This window comes from Saccopteryx bilineata, chromosome X (genome assembly GCF_036850765.1).
Source record: "Saccopteryx bilineata isolate mSacBil1 chromosome X, mSacBil1_pri_phased_curated, whole genome shotgun sequence".
Classification (NCBI taxonomy): domain Eukaryota; kingdom Metazoa; phylum Chordata; class Mammalia; order Chiroptera; family Emballonuridae; genus Saccopteryx; species Saccopteryx bilineata.
This window is the reverse complement of record NC_089502.1, coordinates 107926695-107954507: the sequence shown is the minus strand read 5'-3', so window position 1 is coordinate 107954507 and position 27813 is coordinate 107926695. Positions and strand designations below refer to the sequence as shown.

General features: G+C 43.7%; 1 protein-coding gene across 1 annotated transcript in view; it reads right to left on the bottom strand.

The window, feature by feature from the left end:
- Positions 1-27813, bottom strand: part of GAB3 (GRB2 associated binding protein 3) — an 86263-nt gene that overhangs the window by 23558 nt on the left and 34892 nt on the right. Inside the window, exons 2-3 of the mRNA XM_066249074.1 lie at positions 5825-6128; positions 2976-3192 (exon numbers count right to left, since the gene is read on the bottom strand). Of these exons, the coding sequence (XP_066105171.1) occupies positions 2976-3192; positions 5825-6128 (521 nt within the window). The remainder of the gene's footprint in view (positions 1-2975; positions 3193-5824; positions 6129-27813) is intronic.

Genomic DNA, 27813 nt, shown 5'->3' with positions numbered 1-27813 from the left:
GTGGAAATTTTCTAATGATAAATTTCCTAAGCTTCTGTATGTCTGTAAAGGTTTTTATTTCTCCTTCCATATTTGAAGAATAGCTTTGCTGGATATAGTATTCTTGGCTGATGATTCCTCTCTTTCAATACTTTAAATGTTTGTGTCCACTCTCTTCCAGCTTGGAGAGTTTCTGCTGAGAAATCTGATAACCTAATAGGCCTTCCTTTATATATTATATTCTTCTTTTCTTAGCTGCCTTGAGGATTCTTTATTTGTCATTGATTTGTGACAATTTCATTACGATGTGCCTTGGAGTAGGTCTATTTGGGTTGAGGTAACTCAGTGTCCTTTTTGCTTCTTGGATTTGAGGCTCTAACTCTTTCCATTAGGTTGGGAAGTTCTCAAAAATTATTTGTTTGAATATGTTTTTCATTCCCTTTTACCTTGCTTCTTCTTCTGATTGATATACCCATTATTCTTATAATGCTCTTTCTGATGGAATCAGGCCATTCTTGTAGAGCTCTCTCATTTTGTTTTAAATTTGTGAGTCTCTTTCTTCCTCTCTCTCTATTTTCTCTTGTTGCTTGTCTTAGATGTAACTGATTCTCTCCTCTATTATTCCTGTTCTGTTAGCTAAACTTGCTATCCTCATTTTTCAGTTCATGTATCGAGTTCTTCATCTTTGTTTGGTTCTTTTAGTTTCAATCTCTTTGATGACATACTCTTTTTTGTTCATTAATTTTGATTTTGAGCTCAGTAAATTGCCTATATGTGTTTTCTTGTGTTTCATTGAGTATTCTTAGAACTTCAATTTTGAATTCTCTGTCATTTATCTCCAACGTTTCTTCTATGTAGTTAAGACTTATTTCCAGAGATTTTTCATTATCTATCTGAGTTATATCTCTATCTTGTGTACACATTGTATTTGATTTCTTCTTTTTTTTGTGACAGAGAGAAGGACAGATAGAGACAGACAGACAGAAAGGGAGAGAGGTGAGAAGCATCAATTCTCTTTGTTGAGGCACCTTAGTTGTTTGTTGATTGCTATCTCATATGTGCCTTGACCAGGGGGCTATAGCAGATCAAGTGACCACTTGCTCAAGCCAGCAACTTTGGGCTCAGCCAGTGACTATGGGGTCATGTCTATGATCCCATGCTCAAGCCAGCGACCCTATGCTCAAGCTGGTGAACCTATGCTCAAGCCAGAGGAGCCCACACTCAAGCTGGTGACCTCAGAGTTTTGAACCTGGGTCTTCTGCATCCCAGTCTGATGCTCTACCCACTGCACTACTGCCTGGTCAGTCTGATTTCTTCTTCCTTGATGGCATTTGAGAGTGGTATTGTTAAGAACTCTAGTAAGAAACAACTAGAAAATGAAAAGTAAGAATTGAAAAGATACAGTGAAAAAATTATAATTCTAAAAATAATAAGTAGAAAATAAAAACTACAGAAATCAAAAAGCAAGACCAAGAAAAAAAAAATAAAACAAATGAAATCAAAAACAAAACATCACAAAAAGTAAGAGTAAAGCATACAAATTTGAGGAAAAATGGAATTTATATAAAAATAAGGGAAGAAAAAGTAAAAAATTATCAAAAAATAAAACAGTCACTAAAATAATAGTAAAAATATAAAAATTAAGGATAATGTAGTTCAAATGAGAAAAAGAAAAAGAAGAAAAAACTAGAAAAAGAAAATTTTTGTTTGTTTGTTTTAGGTGGTTACTTTTTTTTCCAGTAGATGTTGCTATACTACGAGTTTTGGCTCTGTGAAATTCTTGGGCAGAACTATGCTGAGGTGTTGCTGAGGCAGGGCTGCAGTCACATGGGTGGGTGAGATGTGTTGTGAGAGCTTTAGTTTCAGCTTTATGGCTCTGTGGCTTTACAGCTTTACAGTTTTACAGCTCAAGCAATGGTGGTTTCAGGTCTCTAGGTGCTCCTCCCCACATCTCAACAGACCAGGGGATCAGACATGGAGCATCTCTGCCTCTTAGAGGAGAGAGTGACCCCAGAGAGTCAGCTGTGGGGGGTCCTACCGTGAGTGGTGGGAGGCAGGATCTTGGAGGCTGGTGGTCTTCACTTTGATTTTCTCCAACACTGAGCAAAGCATGGGCCTCAGGTACAGCATGGGCTGCAGGCCCAGGGCATTGAGTGCTGGGGCTTGAGTATGCAGCGAGCACTGCGTGGGTCAAACTCCGTGTCCTGTGTGTGCATTGGGTGTGGGCCCATGGCACACTGATCCAGCAAATGCTATAGGCTGAGTGTATACTGGTAGCAAGCAGAGCAACATGGGCAGTCCACAGGAACCCAGGTTGTGACCCTGTGCTCAGTTGCACCTGCCTTAGTTAAGCACCTTCCCCACCACCCCTCAATTTCTCCACCTCTCCTGGCTAAAAATAAAACTCAAGCCAAATGAGCTTCTCTGCCTCAGTCCAGCAAGAAAAATCTGGTTCTCTGGCTTCTTTCTTTTCCAGAAGTCTACCACATAAGTGTTTTAACTTCCACCCCTCCCCCCTTTCAACCTGTCTCACCTTCAGTCCATTCGGGGCATGGATCTTTCAGGCATGGCTGCAAGCCCAGTTGGGGTTCTTTCACTGTGTTATAGTTGTTCAATTTCTTGAAATTTTAAGGAAAGAGATCAGGAGTATCTCTCACACTGCCCTTTCTCTGACATCTGCTTTTTTTTTTTCATATGAAAATACAAGGTTAGAAATGAAAGCCACAATGCTAAGATACATGACTCATTTTGTTTAGTATATTGCATGCTTCATCCTTCATAGTGGTTGATAGTGATCTGTCCCCACCTTGTCAGTAGCAGGAAGAGAAGTGAGGGCAGATACACCCACTAGAAGATGTTACAGCTAAATGGCCTGATTTGCTCAGGCACACTAAACACATCTCAGTGACAGACCCTGAAAAAGAAGCCAGTGTGAACTCTACAAACAGAGGAGAGCATGTAGGAGGCCTGGCTCAGCGTCTGATGCATATGCATACCTGGCATGGTGCAGTCTTCCAGTCTCACAGTTGGACAGAATCAGGTAATCAGGAAGGAAAAGAACATCTGACTCACTTCTGGTTTCCTCAGTGGCTATGGTATTAGAGCTTGGGTCATCTCTTGGCAAGGAGGAACTGACAGCACAGGCAATGTGAAGGGAGCTGGCAGGGGATGGCTGAAGGGAGGAGGGCGTGTGAGAGCGGCTCTCCATGGAATCTGCCAGAAAAATCATTTCCCAGGTTAACAGTTGAGAATGACTATAACACTTACTCACAATTTCTCAAACAGCATCTAAAGAAGCCAAATAGAAGATGCAAATCACAGCTGGTGTTTGTACTGATGGAGAAGACCATTTCCCCAAGCTATAAACAATGTCTGGGAAAGAAGGCCAACGTTCCAAAAGTGAAGTGTTGAATCAATTAAGAGTTAAAAAAAAAGCATTCTTGGTATAAAAATCTACAGTTAGATAGTCTACACACAGCTTCTTTATGGCCCTCAACTGCAACCCTGAATCACTATTTATTCACTCAACAAATATACATATATACACATATTTACACATATCAAATACATATGTATATACTTACATATGCATTTCTGCATCGTTGTATGAATATATAGATAGATGTCTACTTATGTCTACAAGGATTGCCAAAAGTAGGTTTACAGTTGTGAGTATATCAAACAATTTATTCTTGTATTATTATTTATTCTTGTATTATTTTTCATACAAACAACTAAACCTACCTATGCCTACCCCTCTATATAGAATATCTATTTTGCACCTACCTATTATGTGCCCAGAACTGTTCTCATTCTGCTGATAGAGCTAAGACAAAGACTCTGTCCTACTGTCCACCAGAAGAGACAGACAAGTAACACATAAATAAAGAATATTGTAATGATAGGCTGTTAATGATGCATAAGGAAAAAGAAGGAAAAAAATGGGATGTTGTGATGGTTAGCAAGCCCACGTTTCTCAAGTAGCATAACATTTAGAAACTCCCAATGAAAATCCTGCTTTTATTTCCCTTTTGGCAGGAGTTCAAAATTCCTGAGTCAGCGTGGCCAGAACTGCTTGGGTTCAAGTCCAAGGTCTACTATCTAGCTGTTGTGACCTTGGGCAAGTTAACTTCCTGCTCCAACTTTCCTTCTCTATAAAGTGGAGACATTAGTAGTACATATACCACAAAATTGGTCTGGCAATAAGATGAGCCAATATGCAAAAATATTTAACAGAGCTCCTGGCAAAAGTCTGCACAATACATTGACTAACTATGGCTGCTAGAGACAGAACCAAACACTATATGCGAAAAGCCACAAGAAAGCCTTTCAAATGTGGTTTTAAATTGAAGAGGACTCTGCCCTTACATCCTTCTAAAAACTAAGGAGAGATACAGGGAACAAAAGAGGTCATGGGGGTTGCTGGCTTCCTCCAACTTCATGCCAGAGCTTTCCATTTCCTGCCTGGTGCCTTACTCATTCCTGTTCCTCTCCGAATATTGGGAAACATGTTCTGTATCTGTTTTAGGGTAACTCCTGGATGAGGAAACAGAGGAAACATAACATGACACGTGAATATATATCTAGTTTGGGCTGAAGGTCGGGACTAGGGTGGCAAAGAATGAACAGCAAGGACAGAGGAGTTGGTCAGGGAGCCTCTGCTTTTTTGCCATGTGAGAATCCAGCCAGGGTGCATGCACTGCCACTTTGCTAGTAAGCTTCATCTGTTGCAAGGATAAAGAATTTGCCATCACTTCATTTCCTTTTATTTGAGTGCTGTCAGAGCTCAGCAATGTGACTAAATAGCTTCACTTAATAAGCTTCCTGGTTCACAAAGAAAAAAGAAAAAAGGAAAAAAAAAGAAAAAAAAGAGAAAATAGGACTTTGTCTTCAGGAAACTCTCATGTTTGTTGCAGAAATGCAACCCTGACTCTCCACCACCACCTAGTGTTTAATATAGGTATTTCAATGGCTGATGATAAACAGTAGTATCTGGAAATGCTGAAGCAACTATTGACCACAGGACTTAGGAGTAAGGTTTTGTCTACCAGACTAAGGCTGTAAGAAATCAGATTAAAAGTTTTGTGGTTTGAGGATCAGAGCATGCTACTCAACAACAAAATCCAAGAAGGGGAGTGAATTGTAATCCTAGTATGTTACATAAAAGGGGCAGAGTGTGTGTGTGTGTGTGTGTGTGTAAGAGAGAGTGAGAGTGACAGAAAGAAAGAGAGAAGGAGAAAGAACTTTATAGGTCATTTGTTCCCACTGGCCAGAAGTGGCCCAGAACAAAGTTGGAGCCAATTTCCCTTGCAGAGACCCTGAATCAACTGGAGATATGAGGAATTTTTCTCTGTCTATGGTAAGTAGCCAAGTTCTGTCTTTCTACTATCTAGTCTTAAGCAATATGATAGGTAACAGAAAAGCTAGAGTTCAATGAATTTTTGAAAGATGGTGATATTTAACATTTCTAGAAAATCATTATCAGCGGTACAGAGGAAAAGCAGAGCCCTGCAGGACATCCTTGCCCATGTTTTACTTTCACTGAATGCATTCTTTGTGGCTTATGAGAGAAAAGTCACAGAGCAGCTTCGAAGCCATTGAAGGTGACTATAATGCTCAGAGTATGCTACATCTGCACCCGAAGTCTAAAACCAGGTGAAAGAGAGAAATTTCTGGTACTGTATTTGGTAGATGGGAACAGTTCTGATATAAATTAGCCTGCCAAAACTCCCTCAAAGGAGATAGGTTTGGCACCTTGAACAGTTTTCCCATAGTAGCTCTCCAGCGCACGTGCAGTGTCCCAGGCCACCCATTTATCACACAGGAACCCCGACTCTGCTCTCACCTGCACCGTCCTCCAAGTGGCCGAGGTTGCAGACCTGACTGATACTGTGGACCCACACCTGCATTTCTTCCTCAGTCTTCGCCACCAGATAGAATGTACGAGAAGTAGTCTTCACTATGAACACAAAATTATTCTGAAATTCCTTCCGAACAAAGCCAGGGCCCGCATGTTTCCACACTGCACATTCGCTGAGGTCTATCACCCGGATGGGCTTGCTTGAGTGTTTGTTCCTGTAGTACTCCAAGACGTCAGGGTTGCCACTCATGCGGCCCCGCCGGAGGACAAACCAGCGCTTGCGCCAGGCCTGCAGAGAGACAATTCAACAAAGAGTTACTGGACTAATTGCTCTTGCTTCTAAAGAGTCTGCCAAGAACTTATTTCATGACAAGGACAGCAAAAAGAAGTCAGTTAGCCATTCTAAAAATGAAATGCAAAGTCCATCTGGTTTTGAATGAAAGGATTAGGGTGTCATCTTCAAGTCTGCTTTATTCAATGATTATAGAATGGGTCATTACTAGAGAGTGTAGTAATAGGATTCACATCCGCTGGTCAAAGGATCAGAATTATATAATCAATGTAGCAAAGGCGTATAATACAAATTTATTTATACTCAGGCTTTTAAAAATAACCTTAATAATGGAGAACAAGAAGGAAGCTTTCTTATCACTATCTCAATCCTAGAGCCAATATCATACATTAAAATCAGATGCAAATCATGAGCGCCTGCTAATTGTCAGTATCATTTAACACTGTTATTTAACTTCTAGAGAATTGTTCAACAAAGAAAGAAAAATCATATATATTGGAGAGGAGAGATTATATCTGAAGTTGATGAGTTGTCTTTCTATAAAAACCTCAAGGATAACAGAAATACAAATAGAATTCTAAGAGAATTAAGTAACATGTAGCTAGTTACATTTCTTATGTGAGAAAATCATTTTCCAAGTGTTTGATCATAACCCATTTAGTCTCCAAAACTATTCTAGAGAAGACATAACTATGTCATGTCCATTTTATGTATGAAAAACATTGAGAAATTAACTAGTGTGCCTAAGGTTATACAGCTAAGCTGGTGTAGAAACAGATTTGAACTCAAGTGAGGGCAAAAGGATCAGTAATGAGTGTGAAGTAAAAAAGTCGAGAGGGTTGTGTAGGCAATCTTTAGAGATATCTGACTGTAAAAGAGAGATCTATGGGGTCAAGGGATTTTTTTTTTTTTGGTATTTTTTCTGAAGCTGGAAACGGGGAGAGACAGTCAGACAGACTCCCGCATGCGCCCGACCGGGATCCACCCGGCACGCCCACCAGGGGCGATGCTCTGCCCACCAGGGTGTCGCTCTGCTGCGACCAGAGCCACTCTAGCGCCTGGGGCAGAGGCCAAGGAGCCATCCTCAGCCCCCGGGCCATCTTTGCTCCAATGGAGCCTTGGCTGCGGAGGGGAAGAGAGAGACAGAGAGGAGGGGGGGGTGGAGAAGCAAATGGGCGCTTCTCCTATGTGCCCTGGCTGGAAATCGAACCCGGGTCCCCCGCACGCCAGGCCGATGCTCTACCACTGAGCCAACCGGCCAGGGCCAAGGGATTATTTTTTAAAGATAGAAGACACATGCATTTCCTCTCCCCAAATCATAATGTTTCTCAACCAGGGATGGAGATTCCCTACAGCAGTGGTCCCCAACCTTTTTCGGGCCATGGACCGGTTTAATGTCAGAAAATATTTTCACGGACCGGCCTTTAGGGTGGGACGGATAAATGTATCACGTGACCAAGACAAGCGTCAAGAATGAGTCTTGCCCTGGCCGTTTGGCTCAGTGGTAGAGCGTCAGCCTGGCGTGCAGGAGTCCCAGGTTCGATTCCCGGCCAGGGCACACAGGAGAAGCACCCATCTGCTTCTCCATCCCTCTCCCTCTCCCTCCTCTCTGTCTCTCTCTTCCCCTCCCCAGCCAGGGCTCCATTGGAGCAAAGGTGGCCCAGGCGCTGGGGGTGGCTCTATGGCCTCTACCTCAGGTGCTGGAATGGCTCTGGATGCAACAGAGCAGCGCCCCAGATGGGCAGAGCATTGCCCCCTGGTGGGCGTGCCAGGTGGATCCCGGTCGGGCGCATGCGGGAGTCTGTCTGACTGCCTCCCCGTTTCCAACTTCAGAAAAATACAAAAAAACAAAACAAAACAAAAACGAATGAGTCTTTAGACGGATGTAATAGAGGGACTCTGGTCATTTTTTTTTTAAATAAAACATTGTTCAGACTTAAATATAAATAAAATGGAAATAATGTAAGTTATTTATTCTTTCTCTGCAGACCAGTACCAAATGGCCCACAGACCAGTACCAGTCCACAGCCTGGGGGTTGGGGACCACTGCCCTACAGTACATCTGAAAATAGTTGTTTTGCTTGTCATAAAGGCTGAGGTGAGGGAGAATTGTCTGGCTTAAAACTATCAAGAGTCCTGTTGAAAAAGACTGTAACAATTGAAAGGAACTTTTCTTACTGAAATGGAAATCTTAGAAAGAGTCAAGTCCTGTGGTAAGATGACTGGACAAAGCTTAGTCCACGTTAAAAGAGGAAGGGAGAGAGAGAGAGAGAGAGAGAGAGAGAGAGAGAGAAATGCTGCAAAGAACCCAGGGCTGAGATAATGGCAGTCTGTTTTGCATGCCACTAGAGCTACTGAGGACTTAAGCCTCCTCAGCTCGCTGCTAACCCCTGCCCTAGAATGTTTGCTGCAGACAGTACCAAGAAGATGTGCAAATCCCAACGGATGAACAGAGAACTACCTTTTTGGGAATGAGGTGTTTGCAAGTAACCATAGCTGTACTATTCTCAGGAGTCTTCAGTATCTGCAAATGCTCCTGCTGTCTCCCAGAGGCAGGAAGAAAGAAGTGAGGACCCTCCCTCAAGTTCCCTATCTTTTACGCTGAGGTGCTTTTTTTTTTTGCTCAGTGTGTGTCACCTGAGCAGCCCATGTGGATAGCATCTGCTTGCTTTCTGCTGAAGAGAACTAAGCATAGAGAGAAGGGTAACAGGCTGACAGGCCGACAACATGGCTTTCTTCCATTGGAGAGGCTCAATGTTGCAGTTGGCAAATGCAAGTAGAGAGATTTATAGCTCTGTGGTTTGCTCTCCCGTGCAGTGGCAAGTGTGACAACAGGAAGTACAGGGTTCTGCTAAGAGGCATGGTGACCACTGGTACAGGAAGTCTTTCATATCTCTAGCTTCATTTATGCCTGACACATTTATAAGCCCACGAGCTTTGACCAAGAGGCCAGGGGGAGGAAGGAAAAGCCACCATTTGGAGTGTTCTCAGCTCCGTCCCTGCCCAGGGAACATAAGATCTGAGGCAGCAGAGAATCAGATAAAGCACCGAAGAGGGAAAGGCCAATAGGCACAAAGGACCTGCAATTATGCTTCAGAATAAAAAGTCCACTTGAATTTGTGGCAGGGGGCGGCCATCAGAAGAAGGGCAGCTGCTCTAGGTTGGGTTGAGATAGGGAGGGGGAAACAGTGCTTAGCAGGTGAGCTCTGACTTGATTCTTCCTTTATAAACAGTTTAAAGCTCTAAGATGTTTTGCCACACAAAAGAGGGACCAAAGCAGTGTGATTAAGTTGTTTTGTTTTTTTTTTTTAAGATGGGAAAAATAACAGCATGTTTTGCTCATGGGAGTAACCTAAGAGGGAGAGAAAAACTGATTCAATAAATTCCTGCCTGACCAGGTGGTAGCACAGTGGATAGAGCACTGAGCTGGGACACTGAAGTCCCAGGTTCGAAACCTCGAGGTGGCCTGCTTGAGTGCAGGCTCACCAGCTTGAGTACAGGGTTACTGGCTTGAGCATGGGATCATAGACATGACCCCATGGCCGCTGGCTTGAGCAAGGGGTCACTGGTACGAATAGAACCCTCTGTTCAAGGCACATATGAGAAAGCAATCAATGAACAACTAGTGTCCTAACTACAAAGTTTATGCTTCTCATCTCTCTCCCTTCCTGTCTGTTTGTCCCTGTCTGTCTGTCTCTCTCTCTAAAATGAATGAATGAATGAATGAATGAATGAATGAATGAATGAATTCCTGCTGCAAACACATGGTACTGAATTGAATGGAGACACTAAACATAAGGAAAGAAGCTCAAGTGTTACCTTGAGATTTGGAGTGAGGTAGGTGGGAACCTGGGCTACTGGCAGTGACTGAGGCAAACAGGAAAGTAAGGTCTAGTCCCGAGGTCCCCTGTGACAATGTGGGCCTGAGGAAGGGGCCTTGGGGGTAAAAGAATGCTATGTATACTTGCTAAGGGAAGCCTGGGGTACCCCAAATTTTCCAAAGGCCACTTTGGTAGGGATATGTGAAGAGGAGAGGTTTAGAAATATGAAATGGGTAGATTCAATGCAGGGTAATGAGTTCACTAGTAGAAGTGTCAACCAGAATCAGTGGGTGTGCAAAGAGGAGAATGACAACACGAACAACTCTAGTTTTCATTCATTGGTTCAATAATTATCTGTTAAGAAGCTATTAATATACTGGGCTCTATGCAGCAGAAACTGAGAAAACAAAGGTGAACAAGCCACAGGCCCTGCCACTCAGTCTTGTGTGTAGTGTGTAGCAGGGGAAGTGGGCAGATGGATAAACAGACAATTGCAGTCAGTAAGATAAGTGCTCTCTATGATAAAGGAAAGCCAAAGTGCTATGGTAACACACAAGAGAGATAGCTCTATCAGATTGGTGGATCTAGGGAAACTTCCAGAAGGAAATGGTGACTAAGCTAAGGCTGAAGAAGGGCTGAGGAAGCAGCACGTGTAAGAACAGGTAGTTCAGCACAGCTGGAAGGCAAGCATCAGAGCAGAAAGGAATAAGAACAGTCACCTAGTAACTTGAATAGGATGTAGCATAATTTTAATGCTAAATTGGGCAAGCTCATGGATCAGCATGTTCTCCCTCAGGTTTTTAACTCTCTACCTAACAGCTGCAATTATGCAAAAGCAGAGTGATGCATTCTTGAAATTCTTTGCTAAGTAGTTGGAATCAGAGGCGACATACAGTCCTGTCACACATTAGGCTTATAGGCTTCTGGAAGTAGGAGACATGCGACAAAGACCCCTGAAAGCAGTCATCAGCACTAAAGTGACGCTTTTTCCAATGAAACAGTGCCACAAGGAAGTTGTCAAATATGAAAGGTCACATCCAAAGAACAGGGGAGCTCACTTAAAGAAGTTCCCACTGGACTAAGGTGGAACAATTGGAGCTTTAATAAGTATAGTAATTTTAGTGGGTTAAAATCCATCAAATAGCCCTGGCCGGTTGGCTCAGTGGTAGAGCGTCGGCCTGGCGTGCAGAAGTCCCGGGTTCGATTCCCAGCCAGGGCACACAGGAGAAGCGCCCATCTGCTTCTCCACCCCTCCCCCTCTCCTTCCTCTCTGTCTCTCTCTTCCCCTCCCGCAGCCAAGGCTCCATTGGAGCAAAGATGGCTCGGGCGCTGGGGATGGCTCCTTGGCCTCTGCCCCAGGCGCTAGAGTGGCTCTGGTCGTGACAGAGCGACGCCCCGGAGGGGCAGAGCATCGCCCCCTGGTGGGCGTGCCGGGTGGATCCCGGTTGGGCGCATGCGGGAGTCTGTCCAACTGTCTCTCCCCGTTTCCAGCTTCAGAAAAATACCAAAAAAAAAAAAAAAATCCATCAAACATGTTTAAATTCATGAGTTCTCATGACATTAAAATAGAAAAAAGATTCTGCATCCTCAGAGGACATGAGGGAACTGCTTCAATATCTTGCAAATTGGTAAGTAAGGGTAAAGGATGGAGAATTATCCTTCCTTTCCCAGATCAGCCATCCCACTGAGCAGGTGAAGGGAAATAACTTTTTATAAATGTATTCTGACTAATAAAGGAAGACGAATGACAAAATTAGAGTATCGCCATTTTGCTATCCCCAGTGGATTAGTAGGTGAGGTGTAAGTATTAAGCATCAGCAGCGACCAACTCAAAAAGAGAAACAAACACTTTGTACCTTTAGTAGCTTGGCACAAGACAAAAGCCAGACTGTGGGAAATTCTACAGGTCAAAGGCCCAGGCTCTTCAGCAGATAAATGATAAGAAAAAGAAAGAACAGGAGGGTGGGGAATCTACAGATTAAATGACACTTAAAGGACATATCAAAAATTTTTTAATGTGCTAGACTAAATTATAGTGCCTAAGGGATGCTCATTTGAGTGATAAAAACATAACAAATTCAAATAAGATATTTCTATACATGTCAGGAATAGTAGTTATGGGGAGCAAGAGACGGCTGTGATTGAGATAGGGCACACTAATTAGCAGTAGGTGGCAAATTAATTTTTCAACTAGGTGGTAGTTACGAGGGGACTCACCTAATAGTAATTGACTAAGCCATACATTTTGTAAATATGTGGTTTGCTATGTTTATGTTTTCTTTTATGATAAAAAGGATTTTAAAACAATCCCTCTGGACATGGCATACTCATGGATTCGTTCAATAAACAGTTACTGAGTGCCTACTACTCGCCAGGCCCGGTGCACAAAAGGAAGAAGGGTGCTGGTTTGTCAGGAAATTGCTAAGCTCACAGATGATGTGAGAACCCGAGGGCCGTGGTCTCTCCTGACGAAAGAGATGTTTACATTTTCCAAGTGCAGGATTGCTGGCTTCCACGGCTGCACGGACTCCACCCTTCTCCCCTTGGACGTCCTCTGCTGGGCCAGTCATGAGCAGCTTGGAAAGCCAAGATGGAAAAGGGTGAGGTCAACTGTTCAGGAAAAGAATGTGAAGATGAGCATATCCTGGGCCAAGAGGATCTAGAAAGCAGAATTATTGTGCAAACAAGTATCTACAATTATGACTCAGAGAAATAAGAGTACAAAAGGGACGGGGGTGGCTGAATTGAAAGTCGGGAGATCTGCATTTAAATTCTGGTTCTACTTTACACTTTCTGGGTGACCTTGAGCAATTAACTCAACTGCTGTGAACCTCAGTCTTGCCTTCTATAAATGAAGATAATAAACCTTGTCCTGCCTCCCTTATGATGACATTGCAGTGAACCAATGAGAAGCGAATAGCAAAACATTACCAATTTCAAAGTAACTTATAAAATGACAATGGGACTGTTGGCCCCTGAGGAACAAGGAACTTTTGGAAAATTGTTCCTCCCCTTCTGGAGCCTATATCCCCCAGTGTGCACTGATGGGCTGGCTCCGAAGACTTCCAGCTCTGATCATCAAAAGATCCGTTTCCCATCAGCTTTTCCCTGCCACCGCCACCAAGCTGAGTCATTACCACCCCACCAATATAATCTACAACAAAACCCTGCAACATCCTGTAGCCTTGTGGCTAAGTGTGCTCGTTTCAAAAATATAAATTCTTCCAAGGAAGTGTGTCTAGATCACAGGTTTGTTTGTTTTTATGGAATTCTTAGAGGAGTAATTAAACTTCATCCTTCTGAGAGTAAAAGCTATGTGTTGTTCTTCTCTTATACCAATCCAACTTGCAGATTTCTCAATTTACAAATACCTCCTAGTCTCTTCTTGATCAAGAGTGACCCACCAGGTAAAACAAAGGTGCAAGTTACAAGACTGAGGTGGGTGCTCTGCACATTTTGAAAACTGCTGTCATTTTAGTATCTAGGGAAGAGGGACTAAGACTTGAATCTGAACTTCCCTGTTACAGACTGACTTGTGTTGTTGTCGTCGTCCCCCCCCCCCGCCCCCGCGCTAAATCCATACACTGAAATCCTAACCCCCAGTATCTCAGAGCACGACTGTATTTTTTTTTAACGTGAGAGGAGAGGAGATAGTAAGACAGACTCCCACATGTGGCCCGACAAGAATCCACCAGGGAACCCCTGTCTAGAGCCATGCTGGAGTACCGAGCTATCCTCAGTGCCTGACCAATCAAGCCACTGGCTGTGAGAAGGGAAGAGTGAGAGATGGGGGAGAGGGAAGGGAAGAGAAGTAGATGATCACTTCTCATGTGTGCCCTGACCGGGGATTAAACCTGGGGCATCTGCACACTGACCACTGAGCCAATCAGCCAGGGCCTGTCACTGTATTTTGAGATAGGGTCTTTACCATGTTAAAATGAGATCATTAGAGTGGTCCCTAATCCAACATGACTGGTGGCCTTATAAGAAGGAAAATTTGGACAGAGATACACACAGAAAGAAAAATATTGTGATGAGACAGAAGGAGAAGACGGCCATCAACAGGCCAAGGAGAGAGCCTGGAACAGATTCTCCCCCGCAGCCCTCAGAAGGAACCAACCCTGCTGGCACGTTGATCTTGGACTTCTAGCCTCCAGAACTGAGAGACAGTAAGTTTCTGTTGTTTAAACTAACCGAAGTTTGTGATACAGCAGCCCCAGCAAACCAATACACTCTCCAACCTTTATTATGCATCTGAATCACCTGGGAGAACTTACACTTCTAGCCACCTTGGTGTATTTGGCACTGAACTTGTCTCCTATTCATAAAACCAACTAGACCAGGGGTAGTCAACCTTTTTATACCTACCGCCCACTTTTGTATCTCTTGTTAGTAGTAAAATTTTGTAATAGCCCACCGGTTCCACAGTAATGGTGATTTATAAAGTAGGGAAGTAACTTTATAAAACTTATAAAGCAGAGTTAGCCTGACCTGTGGTGGCACACTGGGTAAAGCATTGACTTAGAATGCTGAGGTTGCTGGTTTGAAACCCCAGGCTTGCCTGGTCAAGGCACATACGGGAGTTGATGCCTGCCTCTGTTCTCTCCATCTCTTTCCTCTCTCTCTCTCTCTCTCTCTCTCTCTCTCTCCTTCTAATAAAAATGAATAAATAAAAAATAAAATCAATAAATATTAAAAAAGAAACTTTAAAAAAAAACCAAAAGGCAGAGTTATAGCAAATTAAAGCATATAATAATAATTACTTACCAAGTACTTTATGTCAGATTTTCGCTAAGTTTGGCAGAATAAATCTTTATAAAACAACTTACTATAGTTAAATCTATCTTTTTATTTATACTTTGGTTGCTCCGCTACTGCCCACCATGAAAGATGGAACGCCCACTAGTGGGAGGTAGGGACCAGGTTGACCACCACTGAACTAGACAAATAGACCAAATATATGAAATAATTGTTTTCAGACATTGGATGGCAGTCAGTGCAGGGCTGTGGTTGGTATGAAAAAAGAAACAAAAGAGGGGAGGCTCCGTGACCACCCTGGCTTTCAGCTTGTAGTCATATTTCAAGACTGTAGTGTAGGGAGAGGATCCCAAATAGAGCACAGTGATCATGCAGAGTTGGGAAGGCAGAGATCAGAATTCTGGATGGATGAAGTGGCTGAAATTTGTAGAGCAAAATACCAGAGAGTGGGGAGCTATATAAAGAAAGAGATCCAGAAATCTACATAGGAATCCTCCCATGAGACTTTGGCTAAATAGCAACATGCACTTATGTAGAGTGAAACGACATGAGGTGAATCCAAAAACAACTACTGAAAACTTACTAACTGAATAACTGTTGGAGCTCACACAGGGCTGGGAGATATCTGAGTTCTGACCAGCTAGCAAGGAGAAACCTGGGACATTCAGCAGAGATTCTAGAAAGGCCACACTTGGGAGTTAGGAGTAAGCCAAACTAACCCTGGAGTACAGACTACTCCAGACCTACCCTAACAAAGCTAAAAAGGAGACCTGGAATGATAGAGCTGATCTTAAAGTTACTAAACAAAGTTCAACCCTTTTTTTTTTTTTTTTTTTTTTTTGTATTTCTCTGAAGCTGGAAACGGGTAGAGACAGTCAGACAGACTCCTGCATGCGCCGGACCGGGATCCACCCGGCACGCCCCTAGCTCTGCCCACCAGGGGGCGACGCTCCGCCCCTCCGGGGCGTCGCTCCACAATGACCAGAGCCACTCCAGCGCCTGGGGCAGAGGCCAAGGAGCCATCCCCAGCGCCCGGGCCATCCCTGCTCCAATGGAGCCCCGGCTGCGGGAGGGGAAGAGAGAGACAGAGGAAGAAGGGGGGGGTGGAGAAGCAAATGGGCGCCTCTCCTATGTGCCCCGGCCGGGAATCAAACCCAGGTCCCCCGCACGCCAGGCCGATGCTCTACCGCTGAGCCAACCGGCCAGGGCCAGTTCAACCCTTTTTAAAGAAAGACAACAAAATCAAGACATACAACAATATAATAGTCACAATGTAAACTATCCAAAAATATTACTAAAAATGTAAATAAGTAGGAAAATGTGGCTCATAATAAGGAGAAAAATCAGTCGATAGGCAGAGACCTAAAAATGACAGCCATGAAGGAATAAGCAGACAAGAATTTTAAAACAGCTATTGTAATGTTTAAGATCTAGACAAGAACAAAATGGAACTGTGGAAGGAAAAAATACAATATCTGAAATGAAAATAAAATCACTGGGTATGCATAACAACATACTAGACATTGAAGAAGAGATCTGGGGAACAAAAGCACAGAAGGAAACAGCTGGGGAGAGAAATGAACAGAATTACCCAATGAACTGCTAAAAATGCATATTCCTGTACCTCACTTCTAGAATGCCTAATGCACCAAGCCTGGATTGGAGCCCAAGAATGTGCATTTTAACATATATCTCTGCAGACTGTCATGCATAAGAGGCAGCCCCCCTTTTAAAAGCAACTGGCCAAGGATGGGGAAAAAAGAAATAGTGGAATACACCTATCTCTGAACCATGATCTCAAGGTGTACCATTTCACCAGTGAATTCCTAACCTTTGATGGGTTGTGAACCCCCTTAGAGAACAAGATGAAATACATGGACCTTCTCTCATCAGAAACACGTGTGTGCCTGTCCTGTGGTGGCACAGTGGATAAAGCGTCGACCTGGAACACTGAGGTCACTGGTTCAAAACCCCAGGCTTGCCTGGTCAAGGCAAATATGGGAGTTGATGCTTCCTGCTTCTCTCCCCTTCTTTATGTCTTTCTCTCCCCTCTCCAAAAAATTTTTTAAAAAAAAGAAACGTGTGCATGTACACACACACACACACACACACACACACACACACACTGTTCTAAACTGTTTTCCCTTATTGAACTAAACACACTCTCACTTAATGGCCTCATCCAGTCTCATTCCCCTTAACTACAATCTACTTCAGGGGTCCCCAAACTTTTTACACAGGGGCCAGTTCACTGTCCCTCAGACTGTGAGGGAGGGCCGGACTATAAAATAAAAAAAACTATGAACAAATCCCTTTGCATACTGCAGATATCTTATTTTAAAGTAAAAAAAAAAAAGGGGAACAAATACAATATTTAAAATAAAGAACAAGTAAATTTAAATCAACAAACTGGCCAGTATTTCAATGGGAACTATGGGCCTGCTTTTGGCTAATGAACTGGTCAATGTCGGGTTCCGTATTTGTCACTGCTAGCCGTAACAAGTGATATGACGCGCTTCCAGAGCCGTGAGGCGTGCGTCCTGCGTCACCAGAAGTAGTACTGTACATGAGCGATGCCGCGCTTTGCGGTGGTCTCACTGACCACCAATGAAAGAGGTACCCCTTCTGGAATGCGGCGGGGGCCGGATAAATGGCCTCAGGGGGCCGCGTGTGGCCCGCGGGCCGTAGTTTGGGGACCCCTGATCTACTTGATGATGATTTACAAAATTATGTTTCTAACCCAGGTCTTTCCCAGGAACTTCAGACACATATAACCAACCATCTGACATCTCCACTTATATCTCAGTGGTTTCTCAAATATAACATGCCCAAAACTAAACCATTGATTTCATGCCCCTCAAACCTACCTCTCTTCAAGCCTTCCAACAATATCTCAGTAAATGGTACCACAATCTATCCATTTTCTAAATGCAAACCTTGGAGTGATCCTTGCTTCCACGCTCTACATCCAAACCATTAGCAAGTTCTGTTGGCTCTACTTTCAAAACATTCTAAATCAATGAATGCATTTATCTCCCCACCCCCCACACACAACCCTAGTCCACGCCAGCACTGTCTTTCACTTGGGTAATCGAGAGTCTCTCATCTTCCCACATCCACTCTCAACTCCCCCCATACATTCATTCTCAATAGATAAGTCAAATATCTTTTAAAAGCATAAATCAGACCATCGTGCTCCCGTGATTAGCCCCTTCCAAAGGCTTCCTAATGCCTTAATAATATAAAATCTGAACTTTAACCTGGCCTAGAAAATCCCACATGAACTGGCCCTGCCCATCTCTCCCACTTCATCAAAACTCTTCTCTTGCTCTTTTCCATTGGTCCTTCTGCTGTTCCTTTTTTAGAGCAGTGGCACAGTTTGGTCTGAGGGTGAGAAGCATCAACTTGAAGTTGCTTTCACTTTAGCTGTGCATTGATTGCTTCTTATCTGTGTGTGTTTTTTTTTTTTAAGTGAGAGGAGGGGAGACAGAGAGACAGACTCCCGCATGCGCCTTGACTGGGATCCACCCAGCAACCCATGTCTGGGGCCGATGCTCTGCCCATCTGGGTCCATGCTCACAACCGAGCCATTTTAAGCACCTGAGGTGGAGGCTCCATGGAGCCATCCTCAGCACTGGAGCCAATGTACTTGAACAAGTTGAGCCAATGGCTACGGGAAGAGATTGGAGGGGGAAGATAAGGGGTGAAGAAACAGATGGTCACTTCTCCTGTGTGCCTTGACCAGAAATTGAAGCCAGACTTCCACATGTCGGGTCGATGCTCTACCACTAGGACAACCGGCCAGGGCCTCTTATCCGTGTCTTGATGGGGGCCAAGCCAGCGTCCCCTTGATCAAGCCAGCAACCTTTGGGCCAGTGACCTTTGGGCTCAAGCTGATAAGCATTGAGATCACGTGGATTGTCTCCCACTCAAGCCAACAACCCCATCAACAATCCTGTACTTATGAGCCCACACTCAGAGCCAGTGACTTCTGTACTTAAAGCCAGCAACCTCTGGGCTTCAAAATGGTGATCTCAATATTCCAGATCAATGCTTTATCTACTGCACCACTACCAGTCAAGCTTGTTCCTTCTTCTTGTTGGTGTACTATTTTGCCAGATCTTTGCTTGACTGTCCTTCAGCTCTCAATTTCCTGTCATTGAGACCTCAATTTAATTGTTACCTCCTCAAAGAGATTGTCTCTAGTAATCCAAATTAAAGTAGCTAGCCAGAGCTGTTCTGTACCACATTACTCTACAGTGTGTCCGTCAAGTCATGGTACACTTTTGACCGGTCACAGGAAAGCAACAAAAGATGACAGAAATGTGAAATCTGCACCAAATAAAAGGAAAACTCTCCCATTCAGTGCAGTTCGATGTGGGCTCATGCACAGATTTTTTTTTTTTTCATTTTTCTGAAGCTGGAAACAGGGAGAGACAGTCAGACAGACTCCCGCATGCGCCCGACCGGGATCCATCCGGCACGCCCACCATGGGGCGACGCTCTGCCCACCAGGGGGCGATGCTCTGCCCATCCTGGGCGTCGCCATGTTGCAACCAGAGCCACTATAGCACCTGAGGCAGAGGCCACAGAGCCATCCCCAGCGCCCGGGCCATCTTTGCTCCAATGGAGCCTTGGCTGCGGGAGGGGAAGAGAGAGACAGAGAGGAAAGCGCGTCGGAGGGGTGGAGAAGCAAATGGGCGCTTCTCCTGTGTGCCCTGGCCGGGAATCGAACCTGGGTCCTCCGCACGCTAGGCCGATGCTCTACCGCTGAGCCAACCGGCCAGGGCACATGCACAGATTTTTTTAGGGCTCCTTAGGTAGCTATCCCGTATAGCCTCTACAGACTCGTCACTGACTGATGGCCTACCAGAACGGGGTTTCTCCACCAAACTGCCGGTTTCCTTCAACTGCTTATCCCACCGAGTAATGCTATTCCTATGTGGTGGCCCTTCGTTATAAACGTGCCAATATTCACGTTGCACTTTGGTCACGGATTCGAATTTAGCAAGCCACAGAACACACTGAATTTTCCTCTGTACCGTCCGCATCTCGACTGGCATGGCCGTGGACTGCTCCGCTGTATACACGGTGTTACCTCATCATCTGCACATGCGCGCATGCTGCCACATCATCCTACAGAAACTGGGAGGGTTTTCCTTTTATTTGGTGCAGATTTCACATTTCTACCGTCTTTTGTTGCTTTCCTATGACCGGTCAAAAGTGCACCATGACTTTAGAGACACACTGTATATTAATTCCCTATATACTTCTTTCACTACCTAGTGTTTTTCTTCCTTATTTATTTGAGATTCAGTGTCTGTATCCCCCCACCCATCCCAGTCTATTACTAGAATATGAGCTCCTAGAGAGCAGAGGCCATGTCTGTCTTGATCACCACTTTAGTCTCCAGGCCTAGTTGTGTCTGGTACAAAATAGTTGCTCAGTAAATACTTGTGAATGAATCCCACACATTATGTCATGGTATCACAGACCCAGATTTAAACAACTAGTTTTGTGGGTTCATAACAAACCTGATCACCAGGATTTACTCATGATATACTTATGTTCTAGGAGCTGGGGTTGTGATGGTTACCAGATAGACACAGCCTCTGAGATGGGCCTCAGGCAATCACGCAAGGCTTGGTATCAGACTTTTAATTCAAACATAGCAAAAGCTCTATTTAGATACTGCAGCATGTAGTTCCAGATTAAACTGGGGTGTAAGAGTGATCAGCTAAACATACACCTAAGATGAGTTTTCATCAGTTAATAAGACAGGCTATCAAGGCTGAAGTTTATAGTGGACAAAACTTAGAAGTTTGAGCACTTTATTCCTGAACTCCGTTGTACAGTAAAATAAACCTGGCTGGGTTATAGCAAGTTGTGTTTTTTTTTTAACTTTTTGGGCTCCAGAATTCACTCCAATAAAATTGAAGTGGCCTGTCTGGATTGTATCCATTGTCACTGAAATGAACTGAGAAACATCCTGAAAGTCTCTAAGGCTGTAAAGAGACACCTCTGATTTAAACTGTTTTTCTGGCAAGAGTGATTACTGTCCCTTTGTTTCAGCGGAATTGGCCCCCTGCCCCCTCTGCAGTGGTGAAATCCCAAAGCTATGAAATCATTTCCTTCGCATGTGCACAGGATGGGTCAGCAACCTGCCTTCAGAGCCAGGCTTTTCGACTCAGGCTGAGGGGACAAAACCTACATCTAGCTGCATTTGGAGCTCTAGGTTTTGATCCTTCAATACTGCTGTCATTTCAGCAATGGCAGTTTTCGTCTTACCCTGCCAAAAGGAACTGTGTGGGCCTCTTCCCCTCCTGATTCATGGGTGTGCTCCATACTGTCCTGACCAAGAGTGTCCAGAGCTCCAGGATTGGGGCTCAGATTCTGATTGTGCTGATTGCTTACAGGTGTTGGTCTCCTTGTGAGCAGCCCTTTCGGTGGCCTTATTGATCAGGCTTGAGGAGATGCCTCAGATTAGAAAACAACAGGAGAAAAAAATTGTTGCTAAGAACACGTGGACAAAAAGGCCTGGATCTATTGTGAAAAGCTCTCAAGTTGTATATGAATGTTCTGATAAAGGATTTCTCACTATTACAAATGAAAGGAGGTGCAAAGTTAAAAGTGAAACTAGTTTGGGGAGCATGTGAAGTTCTGGGTAGAATAAAGGACCTCTAGGAACCAAAACACAGTCAATGACCATCAACTGGTCTCCAACTCTCTCTGGAACTTTAGCCTTTGCTGACCTAACCTGTATGCTCTGTGATGGCAGGAACATCGCCCGTCTTGGTCCTCCCAGCATCTTTAAAAGGTTTGGCATACAATACATATTCAGTGCATTGTTGTGGACCAAATGACAGATTTAACTGGTGTGGGTATAAAAGGTTAACAGGAGAAATCCTTGTGTTAGAAGACATTCGTATATTGATTGCAGTGGTGGTCACATGAATCTATACATGTGATTAAGTTGCACTGACATGCACATGCAACACACACTCGTGTGGGACAGGTGAAGCCTGCTGCATATCTTGGATGGTACCAATGCCATTTGCTAGTTGTAAGACTAGACTGAAATTGTGCAAGTTACTGACACATGGGGAGACTAGGGAAAGGGTCAGCAATCTCCTAAACATTTATTTACTCTCTCTTGGGGACATAATTGAATTTCTAAATAAGTTTACAAAAAGATAATCCAGCCTGAGCTATGGTGGTGCAGTGGATAATGCATCGACCTGGAACACTGAGGTCATTGGTTCGAAACCCTGGGCTTCCCCAGTCAAGGCACACATGTGAAGCAACTGCTAGAAGTTAATTGATGTTTCCCACTTCTCTATCGTCTTTCTCTCTCTCTTTCTTAAAAAAAAAATAATAACCCAAAAGAAGTTAAGAAAGTACAGAGGAAACCTAGAAGAGATGAGAAAGGTGGAAAATAAGATGCTTGTTTTCAATCCAAAAGCATCTATGATTACAATAAATGGAAGCTGACTAAATCATCTAGTGAAAATGTGTTTATTGAATGGTATGTGTGCAAGAGATACGGAGATAAACATGACCCAGGCCCTGCTCTTATGATGTTCACAGTGGTCTCACAGTGGACCTAGTACTGTGACAGAATGTGCCACATACACAAATTTGTAATTTCCATGACAGTTGGAGGGACAGAGGACAAAGCTAGAACGGTGGCAGCAGCCAGATAGTGGAAGACATGGTGGGAGTAGAATTGATAGCACCAGCTCACCAGCGGCACGTGGGCCATGAGGGAGAGAGAGGGGTCCACGGTGAGTCAGAGGCTCTGGTTTGCTACTGGGCAGATACTACCATTGTGTAATGCATTACCTACCACCGTGTAATGCATTACCTACCATCGTGTAATGCATTACCAAGTGCTAAGGGACCCCTTCCTGGAGCAAGGGCAAATGACCTTGTACTGATGGCATTTTCTTTCGCTTATAATTTTATCAATTTATATTCATAATCTTGTGAAGTGGTCAAGGCAGATAATTTTCCAGGAAAAGCTAGTCTTCAGAGATACAAAGTGCTTTGTTTATTGATCCAAGTTTCATGCCTCCCTTTCAGTGGTAACAGCTTGGAGATTTTTAGTAACTTCCCAAGACCTGCTCCTCTAATCCTAGCTCCCAAGGATTGTCCAAGAACACTGTTTAAGAAATTGAATTAAAGCCTGACCAGGTAGTGGCTCAGTGGACAGAGAGTCCACCTGGGATGCAGAAGACCCAGGTTCGAGACCCCGAAGTTGCTGGCTTGAGCGTGGGCTCACCAGCTTGAGTGTAGCATCATAGACATGACCTTATGGCCCCTGGCTTGAGACCGAAGGTCGCTGGCTTGAAGCTCAAGGTTGCTGCCTTGAGCAAGGGGTCACTGGCTCAGCTGAAGTCCCCCACCCCACCCTGGTCAAGGCACATTCGAGAAAGCAATCAATGATCAACCAAGGTGCTGCAATGAAGAATTGATGCTTCTCATCTTTCTCCCTTCCTGTCTGTCTGTCCCTATCTGTTCCTCTCTCTGTCGCTTTCTCTCTGTCTCTCTTGCTATAAAAAAATTGAATTAGAATTAGTTGAAATTAAAGGAGATTAAAGAATGTTGCAGTAGAAGGAAGGTGTATGTCTGTTTGAGTTGGTTGGTGACCCAGTAAGGTATCTTAAAACTCTATGAGGCAGGTTTTCAAGCTGGTTGCTCCTGCCACTCCTGTTTTTTACTGGGAGGTATTTGGAAGGAAAGAGACTAACAGAGTGTATTACCCTCAAAGTCACATACATGTTAGAGCACTGTCAGCAAAGATTGTTCTATCATAAAGAACTGTCAAAGCTGTTTCCCCTGATTTAGTTCTGTATTCCGAAGTGGAATATTTCTGTCCCTTCATGTACAAACATTCTTCTCTGGAGTCCAGAAGACATAGAAGAAAAAAAGGAGAGAGGAATAAAACTTGTGCTGCTCGTAGGATTTCCTGACTTTTCATTTCCTTTTGCATTCTCGCTCATCCTTGCTCCTCTATGAACAGGTTTCCCCCACTGTGTTTTTCTTGTTTTTGTGTTGCTATTGACATCTACTTAGTAGATGCTAGTTAGTGTTTAGAAAGCCTAACAATTCAACCACTGACTGACATTTGTAAGGCCCCCAGGAATCTTGGATGTGGTCCCAGAACATGAGATGAAAGAAAACATTTAGTAACAGCTTGGAGATTTTTAGTAACTTCCCAAGACCTGCTCCTCTAATCCTAGCTCCCATTCTCTTCAGCAGTTTTACCTTGAAAACGCTCAGGAAGTTTGGACTGTGTTTATGTGTTACAAAATGTGAATATCATCGAAGAAACAGAATTCTGGTTAATGTTCTATTTTCTGCTGTGCTTTACTCAAGGAGGTCTTTTCTTTCCACTTTCTACTTCCTCACGGGGGCGGGGGGTGCACAAAAGCTATGAGACCCAAGGGCAGCAGGTCGGGAATTTCCAGAAGCAGGTTATATGGCTCCTCTCTATCCTGGCTCAGTGCCACTAACTCTGGGATTGCTGGTGACCCTTCAGCCTGATGGCCTGTAACCTTCTGCTCACTGCCAGATAGAGTTGGGACTTGTCCCAGGCGTGGAATAACTTCCTGTGATTGTCCTAGAGATGGCCTGGCCCACAGGATCTGCTTCCATAGCTTGTCAACAGAGGCAGAAAAAGCTTGTATCTCTACAGTGTGATGGGCCTTGGAAGGAGGAATCCTGAGGAGGAATGTTCAGTAGAGATAAGTGAGCCACACTACATGACATGGACTTGACCTTCCTCATGTATTGTCAATCTAAGTGCCACTGAACGTCCTGACTAGTTTATCATTATTTCTTGTGTGGCAGAATCTTAGAGGCCATTAAGACCCACTGATCAAATTTGCAGGTGTTATGAACCTAGGAGGGTCACCAATACATTAGGTATCAAGCTCAGGATGCAAAATGGTAGGTTGGAACAATGGACTAAAACCAACTCAGGAATAAACAGTTATTTTAAACTCTAGTAAATTCTGAGATAGATTAAGAGCCTGAGGTGGAATGGAAACAAAAAGGAGGTAATCAAGTCTGGAGGAAGGGTTGGGGAAGGTAAAATATGGAGGAAGTGACAACTGAGCTGAACTTACCAGACCAAAATGGCTGATGGGAGGCTCTTCTAAGCAGGGTACTTGCAAAGGCATTAACACATGTGAATAAGCTTTTTAAAATTACCTTCATGCCAAAGTGCTGGGTACAAATTGTGGAGATGGTTACATAGAATCATCAAAACATATTTAATGCCACTGAATTATACATTTACAAATGGTTAAAATGATCAGTATTATATTATGTTTATTTTACCACAATAAAAAAAATATTACTTTCACATCAGAGATACCCCCTAGGTGTATTCCCCACTTCTCAAGCTGAGCACACAAGTGTGAGGACTCCTAGGACTGTCTCCAAAGAAGACCATTAACAATGAAAAGATATCAGTACCAGAGTAACAAACCTGAAGTAATATAGATCCCTCAAAATAGACAACAATAATAATAACAGTTAACATATATGTCCCAGGAATTATTCTAAGTGCTTTAGATCAGTGGTCCCCAACCTTTTTTGGGCTACGGACCAGTTTAATGTCAGAAAATATTTTCACAGACCGGCCTTTAGGGTGGGACGGATAAATGTATCACGTGACCAAGACAAGCGTCAAGAGTCTTAGACAGATGTAACAGAGGGAATCTGGTCATTTTTAAAAAATAACACATCGTTCAGACTTAAATATAAATAAAACGAAAATAATGTAAGTTATTTATTCTTTCTCTGTGGACCGGTACCAAATGGCCCACAGACCCATACCGGTCCGCGGCCTGGGAGTTGGGGACCACTGCTTTAGATGGATTAAATTAAATCATTTAACTGGCGCATGGACCTTGTGAGGTATACATTGTTTATGTCATCTGATATAAATGATAAAATTGAAGAGCACAGAGGTTAAAGGACTTCCCTAAGCACATGAGCTAATGTGTGGCAGAGATGGGCTTAGAACTCAGACCAGCTACTTCAGGATCCTGGTTAACCATGTGCAATGGTGAGCTTAGAAGATGCTATCCACCAACAATAGCTATGTAGGTTAAAGGGCTTAGAAGGCCCAAAGAGTCAGGCAGAAAAAAAGTAATGAAGCAAATCAACTGGGATTGTGGGACAGTGCATACTTGGGTTATATAGTCTAGGATTAAAGGTCTAGGAAAGGAGAAAATACAGCACCATTTTATAAAAATGAGCTTACAATCTACCAAGAGATCTTCCCTTTTTTTTTTCTAAAATACATGAATTTGGAAAGCGTTCAGATAATCTATCTAGTCTCTTATGTTACTAGATATAAGGAATCTGAGGTTAAATACTGAGGAAAATCTGTCTCAAATGTCCCAACAGTGCCTGGTGCCTAGAGGGAGCTCAGTAAATCTTGTTCAATGTATTAATCAATCTCTATCTCATTCCACATATAATCAAAATAAATTTTGCCTGGATTAAAGATTCACATTTACATAAGGAAATTATATCTACTAAAAAAATAGAGGCTGACATTTTCCTAACACTGGCATCTGGAAAGGATTTCTAAAAACAGGTCGCTACAGCCAGAAACTATTTTTAAAAAGTGCCATATATGAATTCCTAAAATGCCAAGATGTCTACGTGTGAGCTGAGATGTAGGAGCCTGGGAGGTTAGATAAGAGAGGAAAGTGAGCCATCTTCAAAGGGGTCCCAGCTTTGATTGTGGCAGCACCTGTGGGCTGGTTGGACATCAAGCCATCAGCTACAGCCCCACGGGGTTTTTTACAAGGTGGTTCATAAGCTCTAAATACTCTTCTGAGTGGAGGAAGTTGCCAAAACCACCGCCCAGTCTCTGGCCAGCACATAACTGTCAATCAATAGAGGAAAAGAACTTCTGTTTCAACTTGGTTTCATTACTTGCTTAGTTCAAAGAGCATACATTTACTAGAGGGAAGAACCTTCTATTGTTTACAGTACAAGGCAAACTGCCTTGGCCTCCTCACTGTTGACCCCACTATCTCTCCCTTCCTCCAGAACTCAGACGCAATGGTACTAATCAGTCCTGCTGTCAATTCAGTGGATGAGCACTAACTTCAAGAGGTCTCTCAGCGCACACTTTCCCTCTCCTAGCACCACTGCACACCTCTTCCCGCCTTAAACCTTCATTCTCTTCGCTTCCTTGTCCGTTTCTGCTCATGACTCCTGAGATTCCAAGACGGAGGATTAGCCCAGGCCATAGTCCTCTCCTTTCCAAACTAAGCATTTTTCACTGGAAGCCTTTAGAAATCATTTTTTAATTTGTCAAAATGGTGCACTCCCAAAGAGGAGATGAAACATATATGTGTGTGTGTATTAAGTGAGAGGAAGGGTGCAGAGAGACAGACTCCCGCATGCACCCCAAATGGGATCCACCCGGCAGGCCCCCTACAAGTGTGATGCTCTGCCCATCTGGAGACACTGCTCCATTGCTCAGCAACGAAGCTATTTTAGCACCTGAGGTAAGGCCATGGAACCATCCTCAGCCATCCTCAGCGTTGGAGGCCAACTTGCTCAAACCATTCAAGCCTTGGCTGCGGAGGGGAAGAGAGAAAGGGGAGGGGTGGAAAAGCAGACAGTTGCTTCGAAGATGAGACATACAACTGATGATGATTTGATTGGATTTTCCTTCTCTATTTTGAATTTTTTCATTCTTTTTGGTAAGTTTCAGTACAAACATGTACTCAGAACTATGTTACTTTCTGCCATCTTTTTCAGAAACTTCTTTTTTTGATAGAGAGACAGAGAGAGGAACAGATAGGGACAGACAGGAAGGGAGAGAGATGAGAAGCATCAAATCTTCATTTCAGCTTCTTAGTTGTTCATTGATTGCTTTCTCATACGTGCTTTGCTGGGGTGGGGGGCTACAGCAGAGTGAGTGATCCCTTGCTCAAGCCAGTGACCTCGGGATTTTGAACCTGGATCCTCTGTGTCCCAGTCCGATGCTCTACACACTGCACCACCACCTGGTCTGGCTCTCAGAAACTTCTTTTAAAGCTCTGGCAGTCACAGCAGCCAAAGCAAAA